General features: G+C 38.3%; 1 protein-coding gene across 1 annotated transcript in view; it reads left to right on the top strand.

Moving 5' to 3' along the window:
* The window catches only part of RAB23 (RAB23, member RAS oncogene family), a 39419-nt gene extending 14587 nt beyond the window's left edge, over positions 1–24832 (top strand). Inside the window, exons 4-7 of the mRNA XM_062186313.1 lie at positions 15534–15690; positions 17289–17371; positions 18165–18257; positions 21354–24832. Of these exons, the coding sequence (XP_062042297.1) occupies positions 15534–15690; positions 17289–17371; positions 18165–18257; positions 21354–21493 (473 nt within the window). The 3' untranslated portion in view covers positions 21494–24832. The remainder of the gene's footprint in view (positions 1–15533; positions 15691–17288; positions 17372–18164; positions 18258–21353) is intronic.
* Positions 24833–26045: the final 1213 nt, after the last annotated feature.

Raw genomic sequence — 26045 nt, 5'->3', positions numbered from 1 at the left:
CTCTGATTAGACCCCTCCTGAACCATATTTTAGTAGTCAGGAAAATGTGATTAATTTCGCTTTGATCATGAGCCTTCACACCAGTACATGACACCCTGCCTCTAACAGAGGATAGGTTTAGTCTGCCTAACCATATTTACCAAACAGTGGGTAAGAGGTGTTTTAGGAAGGATAGTTAGGCCATCAGATGATACCTGCTACTAGTATAGATTCAGATAATGATATAATTAAATAGAAATAAAGAATAGGGAGAATGAGGTATAATAACAAATTTAGTAACAGAAACAATGACTCACTGATGTAAAATCTTAGAAATGTATTATTTATGATGCATAAAAGCACATTAAAATTTTTAAAAGAAAAAATTTCTCATAATTAATTTTAAAAACTTACTATATCAAAACTGTTGCTCAGGGGCCAGTGCTGTGGTGTAGTGGGTAAAGCTGCCGCCTCTAGTGCCAGCATCCCATATGGGCACTGGTTCAAGTCCCAGCTCTCTGCTATGGCCTGGGAAAGCAGTAGAAGATGGCCCAAATACTTGAGCCCCTGCACCCATGTGGGAGACCTGGAAGAAGCTCCTGGCTTCTGGCTTCAGATCGGCCCAACTCGCTCGCTTACTCTCTCTCTCTCTCTCTTTCTCTCTCCCTCTCCTTTTCCCTCTCCCTCCCTGCCTCTCCTTCTCTCTGTGTGTAACTCTTGACTTTCAAATAAATAAATTAAAAAAAAAAAAAAAAACTGTTGCTCAAAAGTCTTATTATGGACTTGAATGCTGGCTCAGTTATATAGTGAGATATGTTGAAACATAACTTTCTTATTAATAGGTTACTACAGAGCGTGGATTCCAAATGATTCCTCTAAATTTTTTTTTTTTTTTAAGATTTATTTCTTTATTTGAAAGGCAGAGTGACACAGAGAGCTCTTCCATCAACTAGTTTACTCCCAGAACAGTTGAAATGGCTAGAACTGGTCTAGGCCAAAGCCAGGAGCCCAGAACTCCACCTGGGTCTCCTATATGGGTGGCAAGGGCCCAAGTACTTGAACCATCCTTGCCTGCATTCCTAGGCACATTAGCAGGGAACTAGATTGGAAGCAGAGTAACTAGGACTTGAATTGGTGCTTTGGTATGGGATGCTGGTGTCTTAGCCTAGAGCTTAACCCACTGTGCCATATCGCCAGCCCCTAAAATTCCTTTTTTTTTAAATTTATTATTTTGTTTACTTGAAAGGTCAAGTTAGAAAGAGGAGTGACAGAACTTCCATCTGTTCATTCTCTTCCCAAATAGCTACAATGGTCAGGGCAGAGCTGGGTCAGAACAATGCCAGGAGCTTCATCCAGGTCTCCCACATGGGTAGCAGGAGCCTGAGCACTTGGGCCATCCTCCACTGCTTTCCCAATGCTTTAGTAGGAAGCTGGGTTGGTAGTGGAGCAGCTGGGATTTGAACCAATGCCCATGTGGGATGCTGGTATTGCAGGCGGTGGTTTAACTCACTGTGCCATGATACCAGCTGCTCTAAAATTCTGAGGAAAATCTATTTCAAGCAGTAGAATCCAGTGCTTATTTGGTACAGAGAGAAACATACAATACAAAATAAATTTTCATTGTAGGCTTTTACTGTGATTTTGCTAGGGGAGGAATATCTTTCCTTGTATCCTTTTTGGTTCTTGTCTGGCTCTTGACAAGAAGACACATTAACAAGAGAAAAGTGTATGTATTTGTTTATTGTAAGTTTTATGTGATACAGGAACCTTCATAAGGAAATGAAGATCTGAAGAAATAACAGCCGAATCTGAGACAGCTTTTTTTGAGATTGATTAATTGATTGATTGATTGATTGGCTAGGCAGAGCAGGGGTCGGGGGGAGATATCTTCCATTGCTGGTTGGTTCACTCCCCAGGTTCCTATAACACTTAGGCCAAAGCCAGGAGGAGCCAGAAACTTCATTAGAATTTCCTACATGGGTAGTAAGAACTCAAGTACTTGGGCTATCATCTGCTGCCTCTCACTGTGCATTAGCAGGAAGCTGGATCAGAAGCACAGAGAAGTAGTGGCTTGAACCAGGCCACTCCATATGGGATGAGGGTTTCTCAAGTGGTGGCTTAAACCACTGGGTCATAATGTTTTCCATTAAATGTGAGAGTTTTTATACTTAGTTGTGATTAAAGAGTGCAAACCTGTGCAAGAATGCAATAGGACATAAAGTGTGAGCTAAGAGTAGTAAACTGAGGAAGCTTGGCAAGGCCTTTGTGGTCAGATTCCTCTTAGATTCCCTCTGTCATCAGAGATAAGGATGCTCCTTTCCTCCAAGTAGAGGGAGGATACTTACCACTTAAAAGGTTTTATGACCTGCTTCAGGGGACGCTCAGAGTGCTCTTTCTGCACCTGCTGTTTCTCAGATTCCTTTAGCCTAACACATTCCATATGCCATATATTTTGGTGTAGCATATTCTGAACATCAAGAAGTTCTAAGATAAAATGCTTCAACTAGCAATATATGGAAATGAATTTATAGTTGAGACCAACTATCTGACTTTATGCACATAAATTGAAGTAAAGCTTTATTTTACTTTAAAAAATTTTGTTTCCCAAACATAAATGGATATAGACTTTTGGAAATAAAATAGCTGTGGATGGGCCAGTGCTGTGTTATAGCCACTTAAGCTGCCATTTGTGATGCCAGCATCCCATATTGTAATAACTATTCAAGTTCTGGCTGCTCTGCTTCCTATCCAGCTCCCTGCTAATGTCTGGCAAGGCAGCAGATGATGGTCCAAATACATGGGTCCCTGCCACCACTGTGGGAGACCAGGATGGAGTTCCTGACTCTTGCCTTCATCCTGGCCCAGCCCTGACTACTGTAACCATCTGGAGAGTAAACCAGTGGATGGAAGATCTCTCTCCCTCTAACTCTGCCTTTCAAATGAATAAATATATCTTTTAAAAAATTATGGACAAGAAGGAAATGCTCAGTTATAAATTCAAAATTAAGGAGTGACAGAAGAATCTGTAAAAATTCTTATTTGTTTTGAAATTATTTGAGTATATAATATGATTGCCTGCTTTAAATTACAGTTTCAAAAAGAATAAAGGGGAAGCATTTTTAAACCTGGAATAATATCTATAATTAAAAATACACACTTTATATAGAACTTGGTGTTTCTTAGTGTCGTTTTTCCTTGTCAGATTTGATACAGTGTTCTCTAAGGCGTATTTCTTGAATATGTACATGAATCCTCTGGGGAAATTTTGTTAAAATGTATAATTCAATTTAGTACATCTGTGGGTTGATCTGAGTGCATTTCTGTGAGTTAACAGGTGATACCAGTGGTGCTGGTTATCATCATCCACAGAGAACAAGTCTAGAAACCATCTCCTTTCAGTGACTTGAGGACTTAAGAATTACTCTCTCTACATGTGTCATGGGAAGTATTTTCTGAATGGCATTCACAGAGTTACTTCTTTTGAAAGATCTTATTAACTAGTAATAAATATTTGCTATAGGTGACCTATTAATTTTTTCCTCCAGAAATCTTTTATTTAAGGTATACAAACTTCATGCATTTCATAAATAAAACTTTAGGAACACATTTATTCTTCCCATCCTACCCACACTCCCACCCTTCTTCCTCCTCCCTCTCCTATTCCCATTCGTATTTTTTACTAAGATTTATTTTCAATTAACTTTATACACATATGATTAACTCTATAGTGAGTAAAGTTCAACAAATAGTATGAAAAAAAAAAAAAAACTTCCTTAACAGTCAAGACAGGGGCTGTTCAAAGCCATTACATCTCAAGGTGTCAATTTTACTTCTATAGATTACCTTTTAGGTACCATATTAGTTACCACAGATTAAGGAGGACATATGATATTTGCCCTTTGGGGACTGGCTTATTTCACTAAGTAAAATGTTTCCAGTTGTATCCATTTTGTTGCAAATGACAGAATTTCTTTCTTTTTTAACCATTGTGTAGTATTTCCTGGTGTACATATTCCATAATTTCTTTATCCAGTCTTCAATGGACAGACATTTGGGTTGATTCCTTATCTTAGCTGTTGCAAATTAAGCTACAGTAAATATGGGGGTACCAATAACTCTCTCATATGCTATTTTCATTTCCCTTGGGTAAATTCCCAGGAGTGGCATGGTTGGGTCATATGGTACGGCTATGTTCAGATTTCTGAGGTATCTCCATACTGTCTTCCACACTCCATGTGTTTGCATATATTCTGGAGATTCTTGAGTTGTTGATTTCCAGCTTCATTCCATTGTGGTCTGAGAGGCTTTTATGGTATGATTTTGATTTTTTTTTTTTTTGAATTTGCTGAGACTTGCTTTATGGCCTAGCATGTGATCTATCCTAGAGAAAGTTCCATGCACTGATGAGAAGAATGTATATTCTGCAACTTGTAGGATGAAAAGTTCTATAGAAATCTGTTAGGTCCATTTGGTCTGTACTGTCGATTAACTATGTTGTTTTCTTGCTGATTTTCTGTCTGGTTGATCTGTCTGCTGCTGAAAGTATAGTATCGAAATCCCCCATTACTATTATATTGTAGTCTGTATCTCCCTCTAGATCTGCTAACATTTCTTTTAAATAGGTACCCTTGGCCGGCGCCACGGCTCACTTGGCTACTCCTTCGCCTGCAGCGCTGGCACCCCGGGTTCTAGTCCCAGTTGGGGCGCCAGATTCTGTCCTGGTTGCTCCTCTTCCATTCCAGCTCTCTGCTGTGGTCTGGGAAGGCAGTGGAGGATGGCCCAAGTCCTTGGGCCCTGCGCCCACATGGGAGACCAGGAGGAAGCACCTGGCTCCTGGCTTCGGATCGGCGCAGCGGCCAGCCATACTGGCCACTTGTGGGGTGAACCAACAGAAAGGAAGACCTTTCTCTCTGTCTCTCTCTTTCTCACTGTCTAACTCTGCCTGTCAAAAAAAATAATAATAAAATAAAAATAGTCAGGTGTCCTATATTTAGGTGCATGTACATGTATTATTATTGTCACATCTTCCTATTGAATTGATCCTTTAATCATTACATAGTTCCCATTGTCTCTTTGAACAGTTTTTGTGTTAAAGTTTATTTTGTCTGAATTAGGATAGCTACACCAGCTCTTTTTTGGTTTCTGTTAGCATGGGACAACTTTTTCCATCCTTTGACTTTCAGTCTATATGTATCTTTGTTGGTGAGATATGTTTCCTGTAGACAGCAGATAGATGGTTCTTGTTTTTTAATCCAATCAGCCAGTCTATATCTTTTAGCTGGAGAGTTGAGGCCATTTACATTCAAGGTGACTATTGATAAGTAACAACTTGGCTCTGCTCTTTTCCCATAAGTATTCCTATTGTTTACTTTAGGTTTCCTTTGTACTTTTACTGGGAGATTTTCTGCCTTCACATTCTTTCACTGTGATGAACATATTTCTGTGTTTATGCGTGTAGCACATCCTTAAGCATCTTTTGGAGGGCTAGATGCCTGGTGACAAATTCTTTCATTTTTCTGTTCGTTATGGAAGGTCTTTATTTCTCCTTCATTCATAAATGAGAGCTTTGCAGGGTACAGCATTCTAGGTTGATAGTTTTCTTCTACTAAGACTTGGAATAAGTCTCACCATCTTCTCCTAGCCTATAGGGTTTCTGAAGAGAAGTCTGCTTTGAATGTAATTGCAGATGCTCTGAAAGTAATCTGGCATTTCTCTCATGGCCCATTTTAGAATCTTTTTGTTATGTTTTACTGAGTACATTGTTATGCTGAAGATCTTTTTTGGTCATGACTATTAGTAGTTCTGTTTGCTTCCTATTCTTGGATATCCCTTTCTTTCTACAAACTAGGGAAGTGTTCTGTAATTACTTCACTAAAAGTTCTTCTAATCCATTCTCTTTCCATGCCTTCAGGAACTCCTAAGACCTGTATGTTGGGTGATTTGATAGTATCCCATAAATCTCCAGCACTGTTTTTTAGTTCTAATTATGTGTGTGTGACTGTAAAATTTCCAGAGTTTCGTCTTGTAACTTGGATATTTTTTGTTCTTCCATACCAAGTCTCTTGTTAAGGCATTTTTAAATTTCAGGTATTTAATTTTTTCCAACATTCATTTTGATTTCTCTTTAAAATCTCAGCTTCATCAGAAAAATTTTCATTAATGTCACGTATGGATTTCTTTAAGTCATAGATTTGCTTCTGATTACATCTAGGTAATCCTACAATCAATTTTTTGAATTCTTTTTCTGGCATTTCTTTAGTCTCTTCCTCTTCACATTCTAGTATTAAAGTATGGCGTTTTTTGGGGGGGCATCATGTTGTCTTCCTTATTCTTATTTTTTGAATTTCTGTGTTTATTTTTAGGCATTTGTGGAGATACTTTATTTGCTTGTTTTTCCCTGTGATGGCTTTTATCTTTTATCTTTGGACTATGGCTCTGTGGCTTAGTAGAGTGTCCACTCTTCCAGTGAATACTCAGAAGTGTGTGCTGGGTGTGGTCTGGAAGCTCTGTTCAGTACTCCAGCATGAAGGGAGTATCCAAGGTGACACCCAAGTTGGGCGTGGTAAATCCCCCCCCTTTTTTTCTTTTTTAATCAGAGGGGAGGATTTCATAAGCTCTGTTGGCACGGTCTCATGCTTATCTCCTTTTTTCCAAGGAGACCAATGCCCGGGTGCTAGCCCCATTGGGTGTAGTATTTTATCCATGCTGCTACAAGAACCACACAAAGGAAACATGCAGTCCTCAAGGTGAGCACAGATCCTGCATCCATGACTCCTACTAGGCAGTCAGGGAGCCCTGAACATGTGGAGCTGCCTACAATGACTGCTCGGAGACCCAGCCACATCCTGTACCATGCCACATAGCTTTCACAGGCTGCCCCAGCACACAAAGCTCCCACAGTCACAATTGCCCAGCGCCCTGTCAATTTTTCCAGCCAGGCTAAGGCATCTCCTCTCAGCTGGTTGCTGGGTGTGTGGACAGGAGCTGGAGCAGCGGTGATGTATGTCCAAAATGGTGCCTGCTCTCTCTCAGCTACTTACAGGATGCCAGTCCTGGGTGGTGGGGGGAGAGAGAGAAACATGCCCCCCCCTTTTCCTTAGCTCTACGTTGACAGGTACACTGTCCCCCACTGGGTTCCAAGCCATACTCACACCAGGCTCTTCCTGCAGCTTTATTGTCAGTGGCTTGGACTACTGTAGTCTCACCTCACTCTCCAAAGCTGGTGCTGAGGCTCTTGGCTGCTGGGATCCTGAGTTGTGCACATCTATACCTTCCACATAGTTCCACAGTGTCCCTCTAATTTGTGTGTGAAGTTGCTCCCTAACTCTTCCCTGAGATTGTATTTTTTTTTTTTTTAACTATCTTCCCCTAGACTAGAGTGGTAAGCTCCCTCCCTGTTCTACCATCTTGGAATCCCCAGTGATTTTATAATTGACACCAAAAATTCATTCAGATCTGTGTGTTCCTGATGTGTGGATAAGTGGGTTTTGTGTAACTGTTAGCCATGGTTCATTTGTGGGTGCTTGACTGTACTCCATAATAATACAATAAGTTTTCTAGTGGTGTGATTCTTGTGGTAGGTGGTATTGAAGCAAAATTCATAGTGGGAAAAGAAATCTTTGTAAAATATATGGGTGGAAAACATTAGCTGTCTAAAGATATAAATAGTATAAGATAGGTCCAAATGACAACAGAAATTTAATGAAGTAATTTTGCTAAAGATGACTGGTACTAACAAAGACTATGAGATCAAAGGAATTAAATAAAATGGTAATACAATATCATTTTTGACTTAATATTTATGGTTAATTTGTATGTTGAAGAGGCATAGCTGATGAAATGCCAAAATGCAACATCTGTTTTTGGCTTTCACTACCTACCGCCTTATATATTTTATTGGGCAGTAGGAGAGGGGAAAAAAAGTCCTTTCCTTAACCCTAAGTGAAAAATTCCTTCATCTCTTGGCTTTTCTGTTCACTGTAAAGTAATTTTTCTCATAATTATTCATATTTTTGCCTCATGATTACTTCTCTTTATAAACATACTCTAAATTTGGTAATTAGAATAGTCCTGAGTGATACTCAAAACTCCAAATCTAATTTAGCATTCAGTCTCTTAGATCTAGAACTCTTAGAAGGCAAGTACCCATGGTCTAAGAAGTGGATGTTATTTATTTCAATCCTTCCCCCACTTTTCCTCCTCTTAACTTGCAAAAGATGTTTCTTTCTTTTGGGTCAGGTCTGAAGGAAAGGGAACAGGGAACTAGGAGGCAAGAGTACTGTGTTGGAGCCCTGTAGATGAAAGATGTTTGAAGATGGTACTTTCTCCAGGTAGTTTTCTTGAATTCCTCCAACTATACTTCCTTTTCCCCTTCGGTTATGTGCTTGGAAGGCCAGTGAATTTAAGCTTACAAAAGAAATTAGCAAGAGAAAAGACAAATTTACTCTTGTGTATATGGGAGTTCACAGGAAAATGTGACTCTAGAAGGCTGATGGAATTTGGAGTCTGTGAACCTTCTTAAGAGAGGAATAAGGGCCGGCGCCGCGGCTCACTAGGCTAATCCTCTGCCTTGCAGCGCTGGCACACCGGGTTCTGTCCCAGTTGCCCCTCTTCCAGGCCAGCTCTCTGCTGTGGCCAGGGAGTGCAGTGGAGGATGGCCCAAGTGCTTGGGCCCTGCACCCCATGGGAGACCAGGAGAAGCACCTGGCTCCTGCCATCGGATCAGTGCGGTGCGCCGGCCGTAGTGCGCCAGCCGCGGCGGCCATTGGAGGGTGAACCAATGGCAAAAGGAAGACCTTTCTCTCTGTCTCTCTCTCTCACTGTCCACTCTGCCTGTCAAAAAATAAAAATAAAAATAAAAAAAAGAGAGAGAATAAGACTGGGAGAGGCCATTCACTGGAAAACAAATGACTTTTTGTCTTGCAGATTTATGACATTTGAGTTCTTTTGGAAGGCTCTGCTTTCAGTCAGATAAGAGATTTTAGGAGTTCAAATGCTTCTGCTCAGATTGTTTTTATGCAATGACGTCATAGTCATATTCTGGACCCCTTCTTACATATTCTTCCTCCATCCTCCTTCATGCTGAGCTCCTGTTAACTTTCTGAGTGGTTCTATTGGACAAGGTTTCTTTATTTTGTTTATTATTTTAAAAAATATTTATTTAAGAGAGAGAGTGAGCTAGTGAGCTGCCATCCACTGGTTTACTTCTCTGATGCCATATATTAGGCCACAGAACAAGTCTCAACAAATCAAAACAAAACAAAAATTGTATCATGATCTTTTCTGATCACAATGGAATAAAACTAGAAATTAATAAGAAAAAAAACTTCAAAAAGTTAGGCAAATACATGGAAACTGAATAATTATGCTGTTGAGCCAGCAATAGCTCACTGAAGATATCAAAAAGGAAATTAAAAGATTTCTTGAAACAAATGAAAATGAAAGCAGAGCATTCTAAAACAGCAAAAGAAGTACTATGAGAATTTTACAGCATAAGCACCTACATCAACATCATAGAAAGGTTTTAAATAACCAACCTCAAAATTATTTCAAGGTCCTAGGAAGGCAAGAACTAACAATAATCAAAGTTATTATATATATTTTATTGGGCAGTAGGAGAGGGAAACAAATTTGATGAACAAATTCTCAACAAAATACTAACAAGTTGAATCCAACAGCAAATCAAAAAGGTCATTCACTATGATCAAATAGGACTTATCCCAGGGATTAGTGGATAGTTCAGCATAAGCAAATAAATAAACATAATATATCACATCAGAATGAAGAATTAAAAAAAAAATCATAGGATCATCTCAATAGATGCAGAAAAATCATTTGATAAAATTCAGCATTTTTTCATGATAAAAGTGCTGAACAAATTTTGTATAGGCTGGTACATCAACATAATGAAGTCTATGTATAATAGACCCACAGCCAAAATCACACTGAATTGGGAAAAGCTAAAAGTATTTCCTCTACTATTTGGAACAAGTCTCAAATGTTCACTCTCACTGCTCTGATTGAATATAGTACTGAAGGTTTTAGTGCAAGCAAGTAGCATGAGGAAGAAATAAAAGGTATACAAATAGGAAGGGAGGAAATTAAATTGTCCCTGTTTACAGATGACAGGATTCTACACACAGGAAAAACTAGACTCCACCAAGAGACTATTAGAACTGATGGAGAAATTCAGCAAAATTGCAGCATGCAAAATCAACACACAGAAATCAGTAGCATTTTATATGCCACATAAACCTCATTGAGAAAGAAATGAAAGTAATCCCATTCACAATAGATACAAGAAAAGTAAATAACTAGGAATAAATTTAATCAAGGAAGTAAATTACCTTTGCAATGAAAATCATGAAACATTGATAAGAGGGGCTGGCGCTGTGGCGTAGTAGGCCTAGATCCAGCTGTTGGGGCCATTTGGGGAATGAACCAGCAAATAGAAGACCTCTCTCTGTCTCTCCCTCTCTCTGTAACAGTGCCTCTCAGGCCAGTGCCGTGGCTCAATAGGCTAATCCTCCACCTACGGCGCTGGCACACCAGGTTCTAGTCCCGGTCAGGGCTCCAGATTCTGTCCCGGTTGCCCCTCTTCCAGGCCAGCTCTCTGCTATGGCCTGGGAGTGCAGTGGAGGATGGCCCAAGTCCTTGGGCCCTGCACTCGCATGGGAGACCAGGAGACCAGGAGAAGCACCTGGCTCCTGGCTTTGGATCAGCGCGGTACGCCGGCCACAGTGCACCAGCCACAGCGGCCATTGGAGGGTGAACCAAAGGAAAAGGAAGATCTTTCTCCCTCTCTCTCTCTCACTGTCCACTCTGCCTGTCAAAAAAAAAAGAAAAAAACAAACAAACAAACAAACAAAAAAAAACAGTGCCTCTCAAATAAATAAATCTTTAAAAAAAATTGAAAAGAGAAATTGAAGAAGACATACAACAAAGGAAAGGCCTCCCATATTCATGGATTCAAAGATTTAATTAATATTGTTGAAATTTTTAGACTGTCAGTGTTAGCATTTTGTTATTATAACAGATATTTATAAAGGAAGGAGGTTTCGTTTGGTTTAGAATCATAGTCTAAGATCATATGGGCCCCATTGGTTTGCCCATCTGACGAGGCCAGAGATGGCAGAGGAAATTATCCTTGGCAAATCAGGAAGCAGAGACAGGGAACATGCTCTTCCATGCCTATGTTGTTTCTCCTTTTAAAGCTATCATGATTTGATCATGAGAGTTAGCGCCCCACCTCAGCAACCTATTCCAATCTGATCACTTCCCAAGTACTTCTCATACTGTAAGTGGATTAGGTTTCTACCCTTAATCCATGAACCATTAATACAAGACTTTAGAGACCAAGCCTTTTAACACATGGATCTTTGAATGACAAATTATTATCGAGCCATAACAATACCCAAAGCCATTTACCGGTTCCATGCAGTTCCCATTAAAATACCAATGACATTGTTCACAGAGCTAGAAAAAGCACTCCTGAAATTCATATGGAAGCATAAAAGAGCCTTAATAGCCAAAACAATCTTTAAAGATTTTTTTTTTTTTTTATTTGTAAGACAGAGCAATAGAAAAAGGGGAGAGGCAGAGAGAAGGAGAGAGATACTCCATCTGCTGGTTCACTCCCCAAATGACCACAATAATCAGAGCTGGGCCACACTGAAGCCAGGAGCCAGGAATCCCTTCTAGGTCTCCCACATGGGTGGTAGGGGCCCAAGCACTTGAGCCATCATCTGCTGCCTTCCCAGACATGTTAGCAGGAAGTTGGACTGGAAGCAGGACAACCAGGACTCAAACCAGCACTCTGAATATCGGAGGCTTAACATGGTTCACCAAAGCAATCTTGAACCAGAACAACAAAGCTGGAGGCATTACAATACCTGATTTCAAGACATACTGCAGAGCCATAATGATCAAAATATGGAACTGGCATTAAAATGAACAATGGATCAATAGAACAGAATAGAGATCCTAGAAATAAATACCCACATTTATAGCTAACTGACTCTCCAGAAAGGCACCAGAAAATATTCTTTGGGGAAAAGACAGCCTCTTCAATAAATGATACTGGGGAAACTGTATTATCCATATGAAGTCAAAACTTGACCCCTGGGGCCAGCATTGCAGTACAGTCAGTTAAGCTGCTGTATGTACCAGACACTGGCATCCGGTGTCAGAAGTGCTGGCTGTATACCAACCTGCTCTGCTTCCTATCCAGTTACCTGATAATGTGCCTGCCTGGGAAGCCAACTGATGATAGCCCAAGTACTTGGGCCCCTGTCATCCATGTGGGACACAAGGATGGATTCCCTGCCTTGTGGCTTCAGCCTGGCAAAGACCTGGCTATTTGCTACCATTTGGGGAGTGAACCAGCAGATGGAAGAAGTCTCTCCCTCCCACCCCCCCTGCCTGTCCTCCTTCTATTTCCCCCTCCCTTTTTCCCCCTCTTCCTACTTCCCCTTTCCCCCCTCTCCTTCTTTGATGGGCTGCCTTTCAAATAAATAAATAAATCTTTAAAAGAAACACTACTTAACTCCTGTGTCTCACCCTATACAAAAATCAACTCAAAATATATCACAGACCTAAACTGTAAGATCTGAAACTGTGAAAACATTACAAAACTTTGGTGATAGATAATGATTTTTTGGATTAAACCTCCAAGACACAGGCAACAATAGCAATAGTAAACAAATGATATTACATGAAACTAAGAAGCTTCTATATGGCAAAGGAAACAGTCAACAAAGAGAAGCAATAACCTAAAGAATGGGGAGAAAGTCTCTGCAAACTGTTCTTCTGACAAAGGATTATATAGAGAATACATAAGGAACTCAAAATTCTTATAAAAAGAAACAAAATGAGTAAATAATCTTGATAAACATTTTTCAAAAGAAGAAATAACAAATGGTCAGTGAATACAAAGGGACTTCCAAAAGTTAACAGGAAATGTACATTATATTTTAATCCAGGTTTCCATGAGCTTTTTTTTTTTTATAAAGATTTTATTTATTTATTTAACAGGCAGAGTTATAGACAGTGAAAGGGAAAGAGAGAGAAAGGTCATCCTTCTGTTGGTTCAATCTCCAAGTGACCACAACGGTGCACCGATCCAAAGCCAGGTGCTTCTTTCCGGTCTCCCATGCAGGTGCAGGGGCCCAAGCACTTGGGCCATCCTCCACTGTTTTCCCACGCCAGAGTGGAGAGCTGGACTGGAAGAGGAGCAACCTGGACTAGTATCCGGCACCCATATAGGATGCCAGCGCAGCAGGAGGAGGATTAACCTAGTGCGCCAGGGCGCCGGCCCCTCCCTGAGCTTTTTGAAGCTAAAAGTATTCCAGGTCATTTATGGAATTTTACATTTCATTTTATTAATATAGTTGTGTTAAATTAGACAAGGTGCTTGCAGCTTCTGATCAGAACACTTTGCATCAGGTGAATCCTTCCACTTGGGAGATTTGTGTACCATTCTTTCTGGAGATTGTTATCACTCTTCTTAGGACTTCTGATTGTGTGTTTATCTCCTTTCCTCTTTCACACTGAATAAGTCTAGTTCTTCCCTTGTAGTTTAACAGACACATTCTCTTTTTGATTTTATGGTGATTGCATTTAATACTTCATTGTCTTAATTTTAGCTCCTCCTAACCCCTACCCTTTTAATCATTCTTACTCATCATAGCACCATCTGCTTAGAATTTTTTTTAAGATTTATTTATCTAATAGGCAAAGAGAGAGAGGTCTTCCATCAGCTGGTTCACTCCCACAAATGGCCACGAGCTGGGCCAGTCTGAAGCCAGGAGCCAGGAACTTCTTCCAGGTTACCCATGAAGGTGAAGGGGCCCAAAGACTTGGGCCATCTTCCACTGCTTTCCCAGGCCACAGCAGAGAGCCAGACTGGAAGTAGAGCAATGGGTGCCCATATGGGAGGCTGGCACTGCAGGTGGTAGCTTTACCCACTATGTCACAGCACCAACCCAAGAATATTTTATTATCTACTTCCTATAAGAGATGTTTGAGTTTTGCTTTTTGTAAAAGTCAGAGCCCGTGTACACCTGGACTTACCCTATTGGACTCTCAAATTTAAATGACAGTTAACTTGATATAAATTTAAAGCTTAAACCAGAGTTTTATAAGTTTGAGTTAAAGTATGATTGAATTGAATGTTTTCTTATTTATAGATATTAGAATTCAAGTAAATATAAATTTATCAAAATACTAATGGGATCTCTTCTTAGAGTCTAGAAGGTGTAAGTGTTCCCCTCCTCTTTTGTATCATTATTATTTAGTTTAAAACCTGGTCTTAGAGTAGGGAAGGTTTTCCCAGCAAACTGCTGTTTTGCTTTAATTCTGTGCTCTGTTGCTTTCTATACTATTCCCTCTGGTATTTGGCCTTGGAGTTTGTAAGTAGCCCAGGCATGTGTATGTCTTAGTAGGAAACCGTTGATTACACCACAGGGATCTGGAACAAAGGAGTAACAGAAAACAGTCGTGGCTTCCAGGAAATCATCCTGGCCTCACAATGATTTTTCTCTTGTCACTTTCACACCTGTTATGTTACCATGCCACCTGAATCAGTAGCTAATCATTTGTAAAATGGCTTCTTCAAGGAGGTTATTAATTTTTAATCTTGGATTTTTCAGTCTGAAGTAATAATAGTTCACAGGTAAAAAATATTTTCAGTTGATATAGGATGGGAATTATTCAGTTAAACAGGGTAAAAACTAAATTCAGCTTTTTTTCATCTTTATTATAGGCATACATTTTTTTAACCTTGTCACTGTTTCATATGTTGTTTGTTAGAATCACTGCTATTCTGCTGCTAAAATAAAAGTAATACAATTAAAAAAAAAAAAAAAACCTAAATAGAGGGGCCGGTGCTGTGGCGTAGCGGGTAAAGCCACCGCCTGCAGTGCCAGCATCCCATATGGGTGCTGGTTTGAGTCCTGGCTGCTCCAGTTCCCATCCAGCTCTCTGTTATGGCATGAGAAAGCAGTAGGAGATGGCCTAAGCCCTTGGGCCTCTGGAGACCTGGAGGAAGCTTTTGGCTCCTGGCTTCGGATCGGCGCAGCTCCAGCCATTGCAGCCATTTGGGGAGTAAACCATCATATGGAAGAACTCTCTCTCTCTCTGCCTCTGCTTCTCTGTAACTCTGCCTTTCAAATAAATAAGTATTTTTTTAATTGTAAATAGAATGAACAAATTATGATTCTCTTCTGATTGGTGTTTCTTAAAGCTGTGAACTTAACAACAGCCTGTCACTCATGCTTAGTCTACCATTCTCCCTAGCTTTTGTGATGAAACTGAAATGTTAATGTTTTGTGATGTATGATTTTGTAGGTCTTTTGACACAGACATGTTTGAGAAACCATTGTTCTTGATAAAAACTGGTTCTTTGAATTAGAAAATAGAATTCATATGTTTAAAAATAAGCAAAATGGGTTCAAAATTTATTTCACAAAAGTTATTTTCAATAGCTAAAAGTTGCCACCACGCTGCATAAATTGTTTCATTAATGTAAATAACATTTGTATTTTGTGACCTTGCAGGAGCCCAGGCTTGTGTGCTTGTATTTTCTACTACAGACAGGGAATCTTTTGAAGCAATTTCCAGTTGGAGAGAGAAAGTGGTAGCTGAAGTTGGGGATATACCAACTGTACTTGTACAAAACAAGATTGATCTCTTGGATGATTCTTGTATAAAGAAGTAAGATGGTGACTTTGGGGGGAGGGGAGATGGTAATTCTATAAAGTTAAAACATTTTGATCTTTGTTTAGGCTTACAAAATTTAGGAAAGATTTATTTAAATTTTAAAGATTTTAATTACTTTAAGTTTTAATTAAATTTCCTGTGAGCTATTCTGTGTGATTAGTTTGGGTTAAAAAAATTCACACTGCTTCATAAGTAGAGAAAATTAAAAGAAATAAGTTTTGAAGGCCCTTTTAAGACTTCTAGTCTTAGATCTTTGCAACACAAATCTCAATTGTCATATTAAGTTAAATGTAGATATAGTAAAAATATTAAGAAAAGCATCCCTAGACGTTTTAATAACTTGAGTAAGTAGCAATCCTGTATTGATTAATGTGGCTACAAAGTTCAGATTCATATTATTTTTTACATATTCAGAGCTATTCTCAAATTTGTGAACAAAGTTAACACCTGGATAATTTCTATCTGTGTATATTTACTCATAGCATTAATTTTTTTGCTAGTTTTCAGAATCTTTGCTTGGTTTTTACCTTTTAAAAAATGTATTATTTTATTAGTTATCATTGCTACATAACATGTTAGCCCAAAATTTAGTGTCTTAAGACAACATTTACGATATCATAGTTTCTATTAGTGAGACATTTGGAAGTGACTTTGCTGGGTGGTTTTTTATGAGGTTGTACTAATGCTGTTGGCTAGTCGCATAGAGACTTGACTGAGACTGGCAGATCCACTTCCAAAATGGCTCACTAACTTGGCAGGAGGCCCTAGTCCTGTGCCATGTGGGCCTCTACCTAGGCTGCTGGAGTGTTCTCACAGTATGGCCGCTACTTCCCCCAGAACAGGTGATTCAAGAGAGGGCAAGGCAGACGCCACAGCATTTGTTACAACCTATTCTCAGAAGTCACATACCATCACTTGTGTTGTATATTATTGGGTACATAGACCAGCCTTGATTAGAGTGTGGGAGAAGAGTACACAGGGCATGAAAACCAGGAGACAGGGGATCATTGGGAACCATTTTGGAGCATAGCTACTACAGCCCTAATACAGTTAAAATCAGGATGCCACAATTGGGAGTCCATGTGGGTTGACACAATAATATATGACTTTGGCTTTTGATAGTGAAATTATTTCATGACCAATAAGAATAAAATAAGTAATTCAATATGAGATTTTCAGAGTGTAATTAAATCTAAATGTTCTTAAAAAGAGAGAAAACGAATTAAAATATTATATAAAGGTGATATTTAATCATTTTGTAGCTAAATTTAGTGACTCTATAAAAAAATATTCTGTTCACAGTTATAGTGTAATAGTTGGTGTTAATCCTCCATAGTAGTGATGACCAAACATTGAACGAAGCATTAAGTAAAAATATAGTTTTCTGCTAATCTTAATTTAACTGGGCATCAAACTCAGGCTTCTTTAAAAAGAAATGTGAAAATTTTCTGAAAGGTCTTATCTACCTTTCCATCCTTCCAAACTGTATTCAGTAAATGTAACTTAAAAGTCACTTTTTAAAACAAGTTATCAGAAAGTGCTTTTGTAAGTATTTTTAAAAATTGATAAGCATTTTTTTAATTGATACACAGTGAGGAAGCTGAGGCACTGGCAAAAAGGTTAAAGTTAAGATTCTACAGAACATCAGTGAAGGAAGATCTAAATGTGAATGAAGGTAAATTGCCTTTTTAAAAAAACTGTATTGCAACAGGAAATTTATTATTTTCTTATGCTTTTCCTTTTGTGTGGTTTAGAAAACAAGAACAAAATTTTCTTTTTGTTGCCTAATGTTAAGTAAAACTTAAAGGCATTCTGGTTCTTTGAGTTAGAGTTTTTAATGATCTACGAATGCCCTTGAATACTTGTTATCCTCCACAGCAAAATTCTGGTGGGCTTTGGGTGTTATGATGATTATTATTTCATCTTTAAACATCTAAGCTATGTGAGTGTGTTTGCATGCATATTTTTCAAGCATCCCTTTTTTAAAATTACTGAATTGTTTTAGAACCACACAGTAGTAGATATTGCATTAGGTAGCTACAGTGGCCTTCATTTGTTTAATATTTCCCTGTTTAAGAAAGTAAGATTAGAGAAAGATGATTGTTATTTTCCTTATTCCAGAATTGCCACTAATGAGGGTAGGTTTCCTCAACTAAAGAAAGTAGATATCTTTTCACGACCAACAATTTAGTGTTGCTGATTATTAACCACTAATCAGATACTTAAAACAGAAGGAACCTGACCACCAAGTATTGTCTTACTAATAAAGCCACACATTCATTAGTATTTGTACTTATCAGATATTGCTCAAATAATTTTTAAAAAGTTGAATTTTAAACTAGATTATATACTTTCAATTCCTTTTAACTTTAAATTTGTTTAGCAAGTATAAATGTAATAAGTGATGTGAAATAACAGATTTACACACATAAATGATATTGACCTAGTGGGGCTGTTTTTTATTCTAGTTTTTAAATATTTGGCTGAAAAATATCTTCAAAAACTCAAACAACAGATAACTGAGGATCCAGAACTAATGCATTCAAGTAGTAACAAAATTGGTAAGTACCCAAAAAATTTTGACCCAAGTATGCCTGGTATATTTATTTTGCATTCATTATTATGTATCCTTATTATGTCTATTTCTTGAAGAAGTATGATTAAAAAGTATTAGATTAGTGATTATTAAACCTACGAATATCAGGTCTCTTCTTAAGAGGTATATTGAATTAAAAGGGTTGTTTACATTTTCTAAATCCAGTTGACATAGTAAAGACAGCAAAGATATGAAAATTTTTTTATAAATGCCCATCCTTCTAAAGGAGCTTTATATAACATCCTTATAAAGAAGCGTCCCACCCTATACTTGCACTCTCTTACCTTTTCCGTTTGTTATCCTTCTCTCTTCTAGGCTTTTTTTTTTTTTTTTTCAAACATGTTACCTGTTAGCAAAACTTAACAGTTCCCTTAAGAACAAATGAGTTGTCTTCTCTTTTACAATAACCTCCATTTCTTGCATTGACTTCCAGGAAGATGACAGCCAAATTTGCTGGTTCCAAAGTTCAGTGTCATCTCTTAAGGACTTAAAATCTGGATTCCATTCCCCTTCACTACACGTACAGAAACACACACATCATTTTCTAGACCTGTTTAAGCTTAGGTGTTTTCTTGTTAATGGCTTCTTTTTTTCTTATTTTGCTTTCTTTATTCCTGTCTTCAGACACCTCAACTGCCTTGTGAAATAAGATAGGACATTTGCAATTGACTGCCTGGTCTGGTCTCCCAGGCCCCACTCATGTCTTCTTCCAGTCCACCAATTAAAGCTCTTTGATAGTCTGATCGTACTGCACTTTCCTCCATCCTTCCTGTGTGGCCTCTTGCCCACTAATGTATGTGTACCTCTTATCCCTGTTCCCAGAGGGCTTGCTGTTTGCTGACTTAGCATGCTCAGTACTGTCTTACTTCTTCACTTCTGCTACTTTGTTTCTTCCTTTGAGAATGACTGCCATTTCCTGCCCTCTCTCAAAGAAGTGTTCATTCTTCAAGGACTATCTAGAAAGCTCACGCAGCTATGTATCTGCTGAAGCCACGGCCTCCTGCTTTTTCTCTAAAAGAACAGTTGTGAGTCCAGGGCATTGCCTGCTGTCCAGTTCCACCTTCTTCATGGAGTTTTTCCTTTCTTATAAATTAGATGTAATTGGTCCTTCCTTTGAAGGACCTTCGATCCCATGGGATCTTTTATCTGTTTTCTGAAACTTACCATGTAATTTCTTACAGTGTCACTTATTTGGGTACTGTCATGTCTAATTTGTTAGACTGTAAACTTTCTGTAAATTTATCTTTGTCATTTTCATATCTCTGATAGTGTCTTGGGCCCAGAGTTTTCTGTATCATGGATGCTAAATAGTTCATAAATTGATGATTATAGTTTGCAAATGGCACAGTTCAGAATAAAAACTAATAGTTTAAAAGGTTTTCTTTTTTCACATTTTTTATATATTTGTCATTTATTTGTAGGACACTTTGATGTTGTTTTAGCCTAAACAGGAAAAACCCCTATTACTAGCTTTTATATCTTCAGTGTTTTTATTAACATAAAAATCTTGCTTTTAACTAGAGACTGTCCTTGAGGAAATTGTGATATGAAGTTAATAAGCAAAATTTACCAATTCCAAATTTCAAAAATAGGCTGTTGGTGAGCAGGTGCAGAATAGTGTGTAGAGCATGCTACAATTTAGGTGAAAAGCAAGGAAAAAAATAATATATTTTCATTTTTGCCCATATATACCTAAAATATCCCTGGAAGGATATATGGGAAAACCTGCTTGGCTTTGTGAAAGAAAACTGGCAAGGCAGCAGGGGATTAGGGTTAAAAAGAGACTTCACTGTGACCTTTTGTGTACCCTTCGAACTTTGTGCCGTGTGATTTAGCTATTAAAAATATATAGGGTCCAGCATCGTGGCATAGCAGGTAAAGCTGCTGTCTGCAATGCTGGAATCCCATATGGGCACTGGTTCATGTCCCAGCTGCTCCACTTCCCATCCAGCTCCCTGCTAATGGCCTGGGAAAAGGCAGCAGAAGATAGTCTAAGTGCTTGGGCACATGCTACCCATTTGAGCCCAGAAGCTCCAGGCTCCTGGCTTCAACCTGGCCCAGCCCCATCCTGCTTGTTGCAGCCAGCAGATGGAAGATCTCTCTCTCTCTCTCTCTCTCCCTCCCTCCCTCCCTCCCTCTTTCTGTGTACTCTGACTTCCAAATAAATAAATCTCTAAAAAAAATAAATAAAGGAAATAACAAAAGCTTAAAATTATAAATACTTAAGTACTCACTGAAGTAGGAATGGATAAACAAAATATAGCCTAAACTTGCACTGAAATATTCATCCTTGAAAAGGAAGAAAATTCTGCAGTATGCCACACATGGATGAAACTTGCAGATGGTAAGCTAAGTGAGATAAGCCAGACACTGTATGATTTCACTTACTTGAGGTAGAATAGTGAATTCAGAGAGACAGGAGCAGGCAGTTTAAAAACCTAGTGGATAAGATGCCCACATCACACATCAGAGTGCCTAAAGTTGATTCCTGGCTCCTGACTCCAGCTTCCCACCAGTGTAGACCCCAAGAGGCAACAGTGATGGCTCAAGGGATTGGATTCCTGACACCCACATAGGAGTCTCGAGTTGAGTTTCTGGCTCCTAAACCATGCCCCATAACCATGGTCCTCAGCTGAGGCCGGGGCTGTTGTGGACATTTGGGGAGTGAACCAAAAAGACGCTCTCTTTCTGTCTCCCTGCCTCTTGAGTAAATTTTTAAAAGGTAGTAATTCTTTTAAAAATCACAGAGACAGGAAGTAGAATGGTGGTTGTCAGGGACTAGAGGGATGTAAAGTGGGACGTTCTTGTTTAATGGAAATAGTTTCTATTGAAAAGAGCTATGGCGATGGATGATAGTAATGATAAAACATTAAGGATGTGTTTAATACCAGTGAACTGTACTTTTAACAAATGGTTAGAATGACAGATTTTGATGGATTGTACTATAATTTTAAAAATGAAGTCTTTGAAAATATCATTGACTTTACTAGCAAGTTAGATGCAGTAGTTACTTCTGAGGTGTATCTGTACCAATGTCTTTGTTTTCCCTCAATTTATACAGGGGTCTTTAATACTTCCGGTGGCAGTCACTCCGGTCAGAACTCAAGTACCCTGAATGGTGGCGATGTCATCAATCTTAGACCCAACAAACAAAGGACCAAGAAAAACAGAAATCCTTTCAGCAGCTGTAGCATACCCTAAAACATTTTAAATAGGATGCGAGTTGAATGATCTTGTGCAGTTCAGTAAGAAACACATCCAGCTGTAACGTCATGGTACAAGATTTTTAGCAGACTTTGCACCTAATGGCTCTCTGAAAACTGATAGACTTAACTATTGCTCTGCAATGCTTTTCAGAATGTAGAGTGAGACCTCTGGTGGAAAAATTAATGCCCTGTGGATGTATTTTAATTTTTTCACATTAGACGAAGCATTTCCTGTTTTTGAAGTAATTCTTTAAGCAATGTCAAAAGCAGGTTTTGCTGAATTTTAGATGCTGGAAAACATAAATGCCTAAATATGTTGGTACAGATTTTAATACTATGGATCAAGGAAAGATAGTAAGCATTCTTTTTCTGAAAGTGGTCATTATAGCTTTTCTGGAAAATAGTACTGAATTTGAATACTTAGAAAAAAATACTAAAAGGTAAACCCTAAATCTTGCCAGGCTGTGTGAGTGTGTAGTTGGCAATGTTGCTTGTGCAATATCTGTATAATGTAGAGAATGGAGGTATGCATGCAGGTACCTGTTACTGGAGTAGACTGAAGGTATATGCAGAGTGTAAGAAAACAGATTCTAAAACTATTTACACATTGTGTACATGTAAGTTTTTATTTTCTAATGAGAAATTCCAGACACATATTTTGCAAACTGAGCTTGGATTTAAAAAGTGCTTTGTGCCAAAAATACCATATCTGATTTTTACACTGCTTTACTATCTTAATTTATATTGTTTATAATTCTTCAAAAGCAGTTTTCCTCTATGACAGGGTAAATAAGAAAAGTAGAAACATTTTAGTGCTAGCGCATCCCCCAGGTGACACATATTGTAAAACCTTTTCTCCTATGGCCCCTGTAAGCCAGGTGAGCTCGTGCTGTCAGAGGTTAGCCACGTCCCTAAGAAGGTACAGCACATGGACGCAGTGGTTCAGGCAGTCCTGTGAAGTGTGTGGTGCCTCTAGCATCTTTTGCTGCTAAGAACACAACTTTGAACTTTTAAGATGATGCTGACCGTTTTCTAAAATGCACAAAAGGTGATCTAGTAGTCCTAATCCAAGTTAGGGACTTTATAGAGCCCTGCAACTCTATAGCATCCTTTTGTTTACATATTTTTGTATGGTATTTTATCACTTAAAAATTTCTACAATCTTTGGTTTGTATAGCACTTTCTCTAGAGCTCTGTCAGTATCATATACAAAATAATTTTTAAAATGATTTACTAGGTAATCATGTGTCAGAGCATTAATTTTCTGACTTGGGATAGTAGCTTTCCAACTAGAATTGCATGAACTCTGAAAACTATCATTCACCATTGGCTTTGTCTTTAATCTATTAATAACCATTTCAACATATCTGGTTTTTACGGGATTTCAAAATATGTAAAAATAATTTTTCTTGGGAAATGTCATGAAGTCATTTATCATTATTTGTACTAAATATATAATGTTTTATGTATTCCATGTGTGTGTTTCATCTTGTCTTTTTTTTAAGTCACTCATCTGCACCACTCTCATCCTTCTGCCTTATGTTAAAAATAAGAAAATTTCCTGGGGAGTGACCTCATTAAGTGGTCAAGAGTGAGTGTTCATTTTTCATAAGATTGAAATAATCTGGCATTAGCTCTTTCAGAGTAACGTGTTTATTTTTATGCCACCAGTTGTCACCATGCCCATTGCTGGCAGTGGGACAGGTGTTGAGGGAAAAACTTCATTCCTACAGTGGACACCTGCTAGTAATTCATCTTTTCTACCTTCTCAAAATACATTCCTTTTCATTTTTTGCACAAAATATATTTTGCAGCAAACAGTCTTATTGACCTTATTGGCAGAAAAATCACTCATTCTGTAATGTATTGTAATTATATTTCATATTAATTAAATGTGTGTAGGCAAAAGTGTTACTTTTCTATATAAAAATGTAATCTCTGATGGTGACTGCAGTTCCGCTAATAGATGTAATCATAATGTATGAGTTTTATGCTTTTTTTACAAGAATTGGAGAATTTTTGTTACACATTTGTATTTTTACTTTGCACTATTATTTTATACCTGACAGTCATTTTAAATCACTAAGTAGGCCAGAAAATCACTACACGTGATGTTAATTTCTCAAATTAATTAGTTCTAAAACTTTCATAATTACAATTTTTTCCCTCTGAAATGCTTAATTATTTTAAATAATTTCATTGATTCTGATGAAACCATGGATGCTTAAGAAAAACTTGTCCTAGATTCCAGGTTATTATGTATTTGCTCTCTAATTTGCTTTTTTACATCGTGGCTAGTTTTTAGCATACAGACATAGTGGTGGAATAATTGCCATATTTCAGAGTTCCTCAGGTTTCCTTTTCCTTTTATCAGCCTATACCTATGAATTAAATAGTATATAGTATAGCCCATATAAGGCAATATAATTATATAAAACAATGTTAGATAGTTTTCTCTTTATCTGCCCAAAGTTGATAGCACACATGTACTTTTTCAAAATAAAGCTAACACTACCAAAAAGAGGATGAAAAATGTTTCTCATCATGTAGTGAGGTTAGATGGTTGAGAAGCTGGCAATACAATGCTTAGGAAGAACTCAGCAATGCATATTCCGTTGTGCCTGTGACTTTTAGGGACTTTACTTAAGATCTTAATTGTGGGAAGTTGCCCTTCAGAACTAATGCCGTCTTAAGTGTTGTACTCTTTCAGTGTAAGATACTGTACATTGTTTGCATCCTTTTCAAAACTTTGAAATTGTTACTGGTGACCTGCTGAAGTGCTCCCAGTGTATCATTAGTGTGCCTGTTTCTCTGAAAACAACGAACTGATGGGGTGAGCGCTTGTCTCGTACTGTACAGCCATCCACTGAACAGGTAGACTTGTTCAGTTTTAACTACTATGAATATCACGTGTACTATTGTCATTCTTTAGGTTTTCCCTTATAAAACAAGTAAATCTGTCTTACAAGAGAATTTATTTGCTAACAGAACTATCTAAAACCACAGTGGACTCTGAAATATCCCTTCACCACATACCTGGGTAACTGGACGGTTTGGCCATAATAATCTTATGAGGTAGTAGTCCTTTTCTTCTGTCTAAATCATCTGTAGTAGGATGTTCGTAAATTATCTTTTAAAAATAAACTTTGGAGTAAAAGGAAAACTGAACCCCTTCTATATATTTGTTACTAATAAATAATGCTTTTGTAAATTGGAATGGAAAACCACCTGTATGTATTGCAGTTATACCCTAATCTAAAAATTTCATGAAAGATGAATTCCAATAATCAAAAAATAAATGCATTTCAAAGCTAGAATTTTGTGTGATGTGTCACTAGTGTGGAATTAATAAAATATTTAATGTGACCTGTAAAAACCAAAGAGCCTAAAATATTTCATATTTCAGATATTCTGTCAATGTTTAGCATACTTATCTTATTGACAGTTATTGAATGTAACACAGCACTGTGGGTTAAATAATTTTGTTTTGGAAGATTTCTCTTATATCAGTATCCATTTGTTTTATCAGTTTGTTTTTGGTCTTGAAGCTGTTGCCTTCCAAATCACAACACATCTACTTGGTCCTGTGGTATAAAATGGTGGTACAGATGCATTTAAGAAGTGCTTCCCATGGGTCAGCATCTTGCCTGAGGTCTGTCATGTGCACTTAGTATTTTTTGTGGGAAACAACATTAATCTTTTTAATTTTTTTAAGGAATACATGTATTTAATATATACAAATTTGGGAACATGGTGATTCTTCCCCCCCCCCCCCACCTCCCTCCCACCAATACTCCCACCTTTCTTCCTACTCCTCCTTCCTTTCCCATTCTTATTTTTTACCTCGATCAATTTTCAGTTAATTCTTTTTTTTTTTTTAATTTTTTTTTTTTTTTTTGACAGGCAGAGTGGACAGTGAGAGAGAGAGACAGAGAGAAAGGTCTTCCTTTGCCGTTGGTTCACCCTCCAATGGCTGCTGCGACCGGCGCGCTGCGGCCGGCGCACCGTGCGGATCCGATGGCGGGAGCCAGGTGCTTATCCTGGTCTCCCATGGGGTGCAGGACCCAAGCACTTGGGCCATCCTCCACTGCACTCCCTGGCCACAGCAGAGAGCTGGCCTGGAAGAGGGGCAACCGGGACAGAATCCGGCGCCCCGACCGGGACTAGAACCCGGTGTGCCGGCGTCGCAAGGCGGAGGATTAGCCTAGTGAGCCGCGGCGCTGGCCAATTTTCAGTTAATTCTATACTGATAAGATTAACCCTACACTAAGTAGGGAGTTCACCAAACAGTATGATGAAAAAAGAACAAAAACAAAAAGAAACATTGTTCACCCGACAGGGCTGTTCAAAATCATCACATCTCAAGTTGTCAGTTTCGATCCTATAGATTACATTTTAAGTATTCTTTTAGTTACCACAGATCAGAGACCATATGGTATTTGTAGGAGCATTTTTCCTTCTATTTTACTGTTGAGAAGGCCAGGACTTAAGAGGCACATTGTGTGCCATGAGGCCCTCTGCTGGTAAGAGGCAGGGATGGCCGCTCG

The sequence above is a fragment of the Lepus europaeus genome, chromosome 3 (assembly GCF_033115175.1).
Source record: "Lepus europaeus isolate LE1 chromosome 3, mLepTim1.pri, whole genome shotgun sequence".
In the NCBI taxonomy this organism is placed as follows: domain Eukaryota; kingdom Metazoa; phylum Chordata; class Mammalia; order Lagomorpha; family Leporidae; genus Lepus; species Lepus europaeus.
This window is presented reverse-complemented; position numbering and strand designations above follow the sequence as displayed.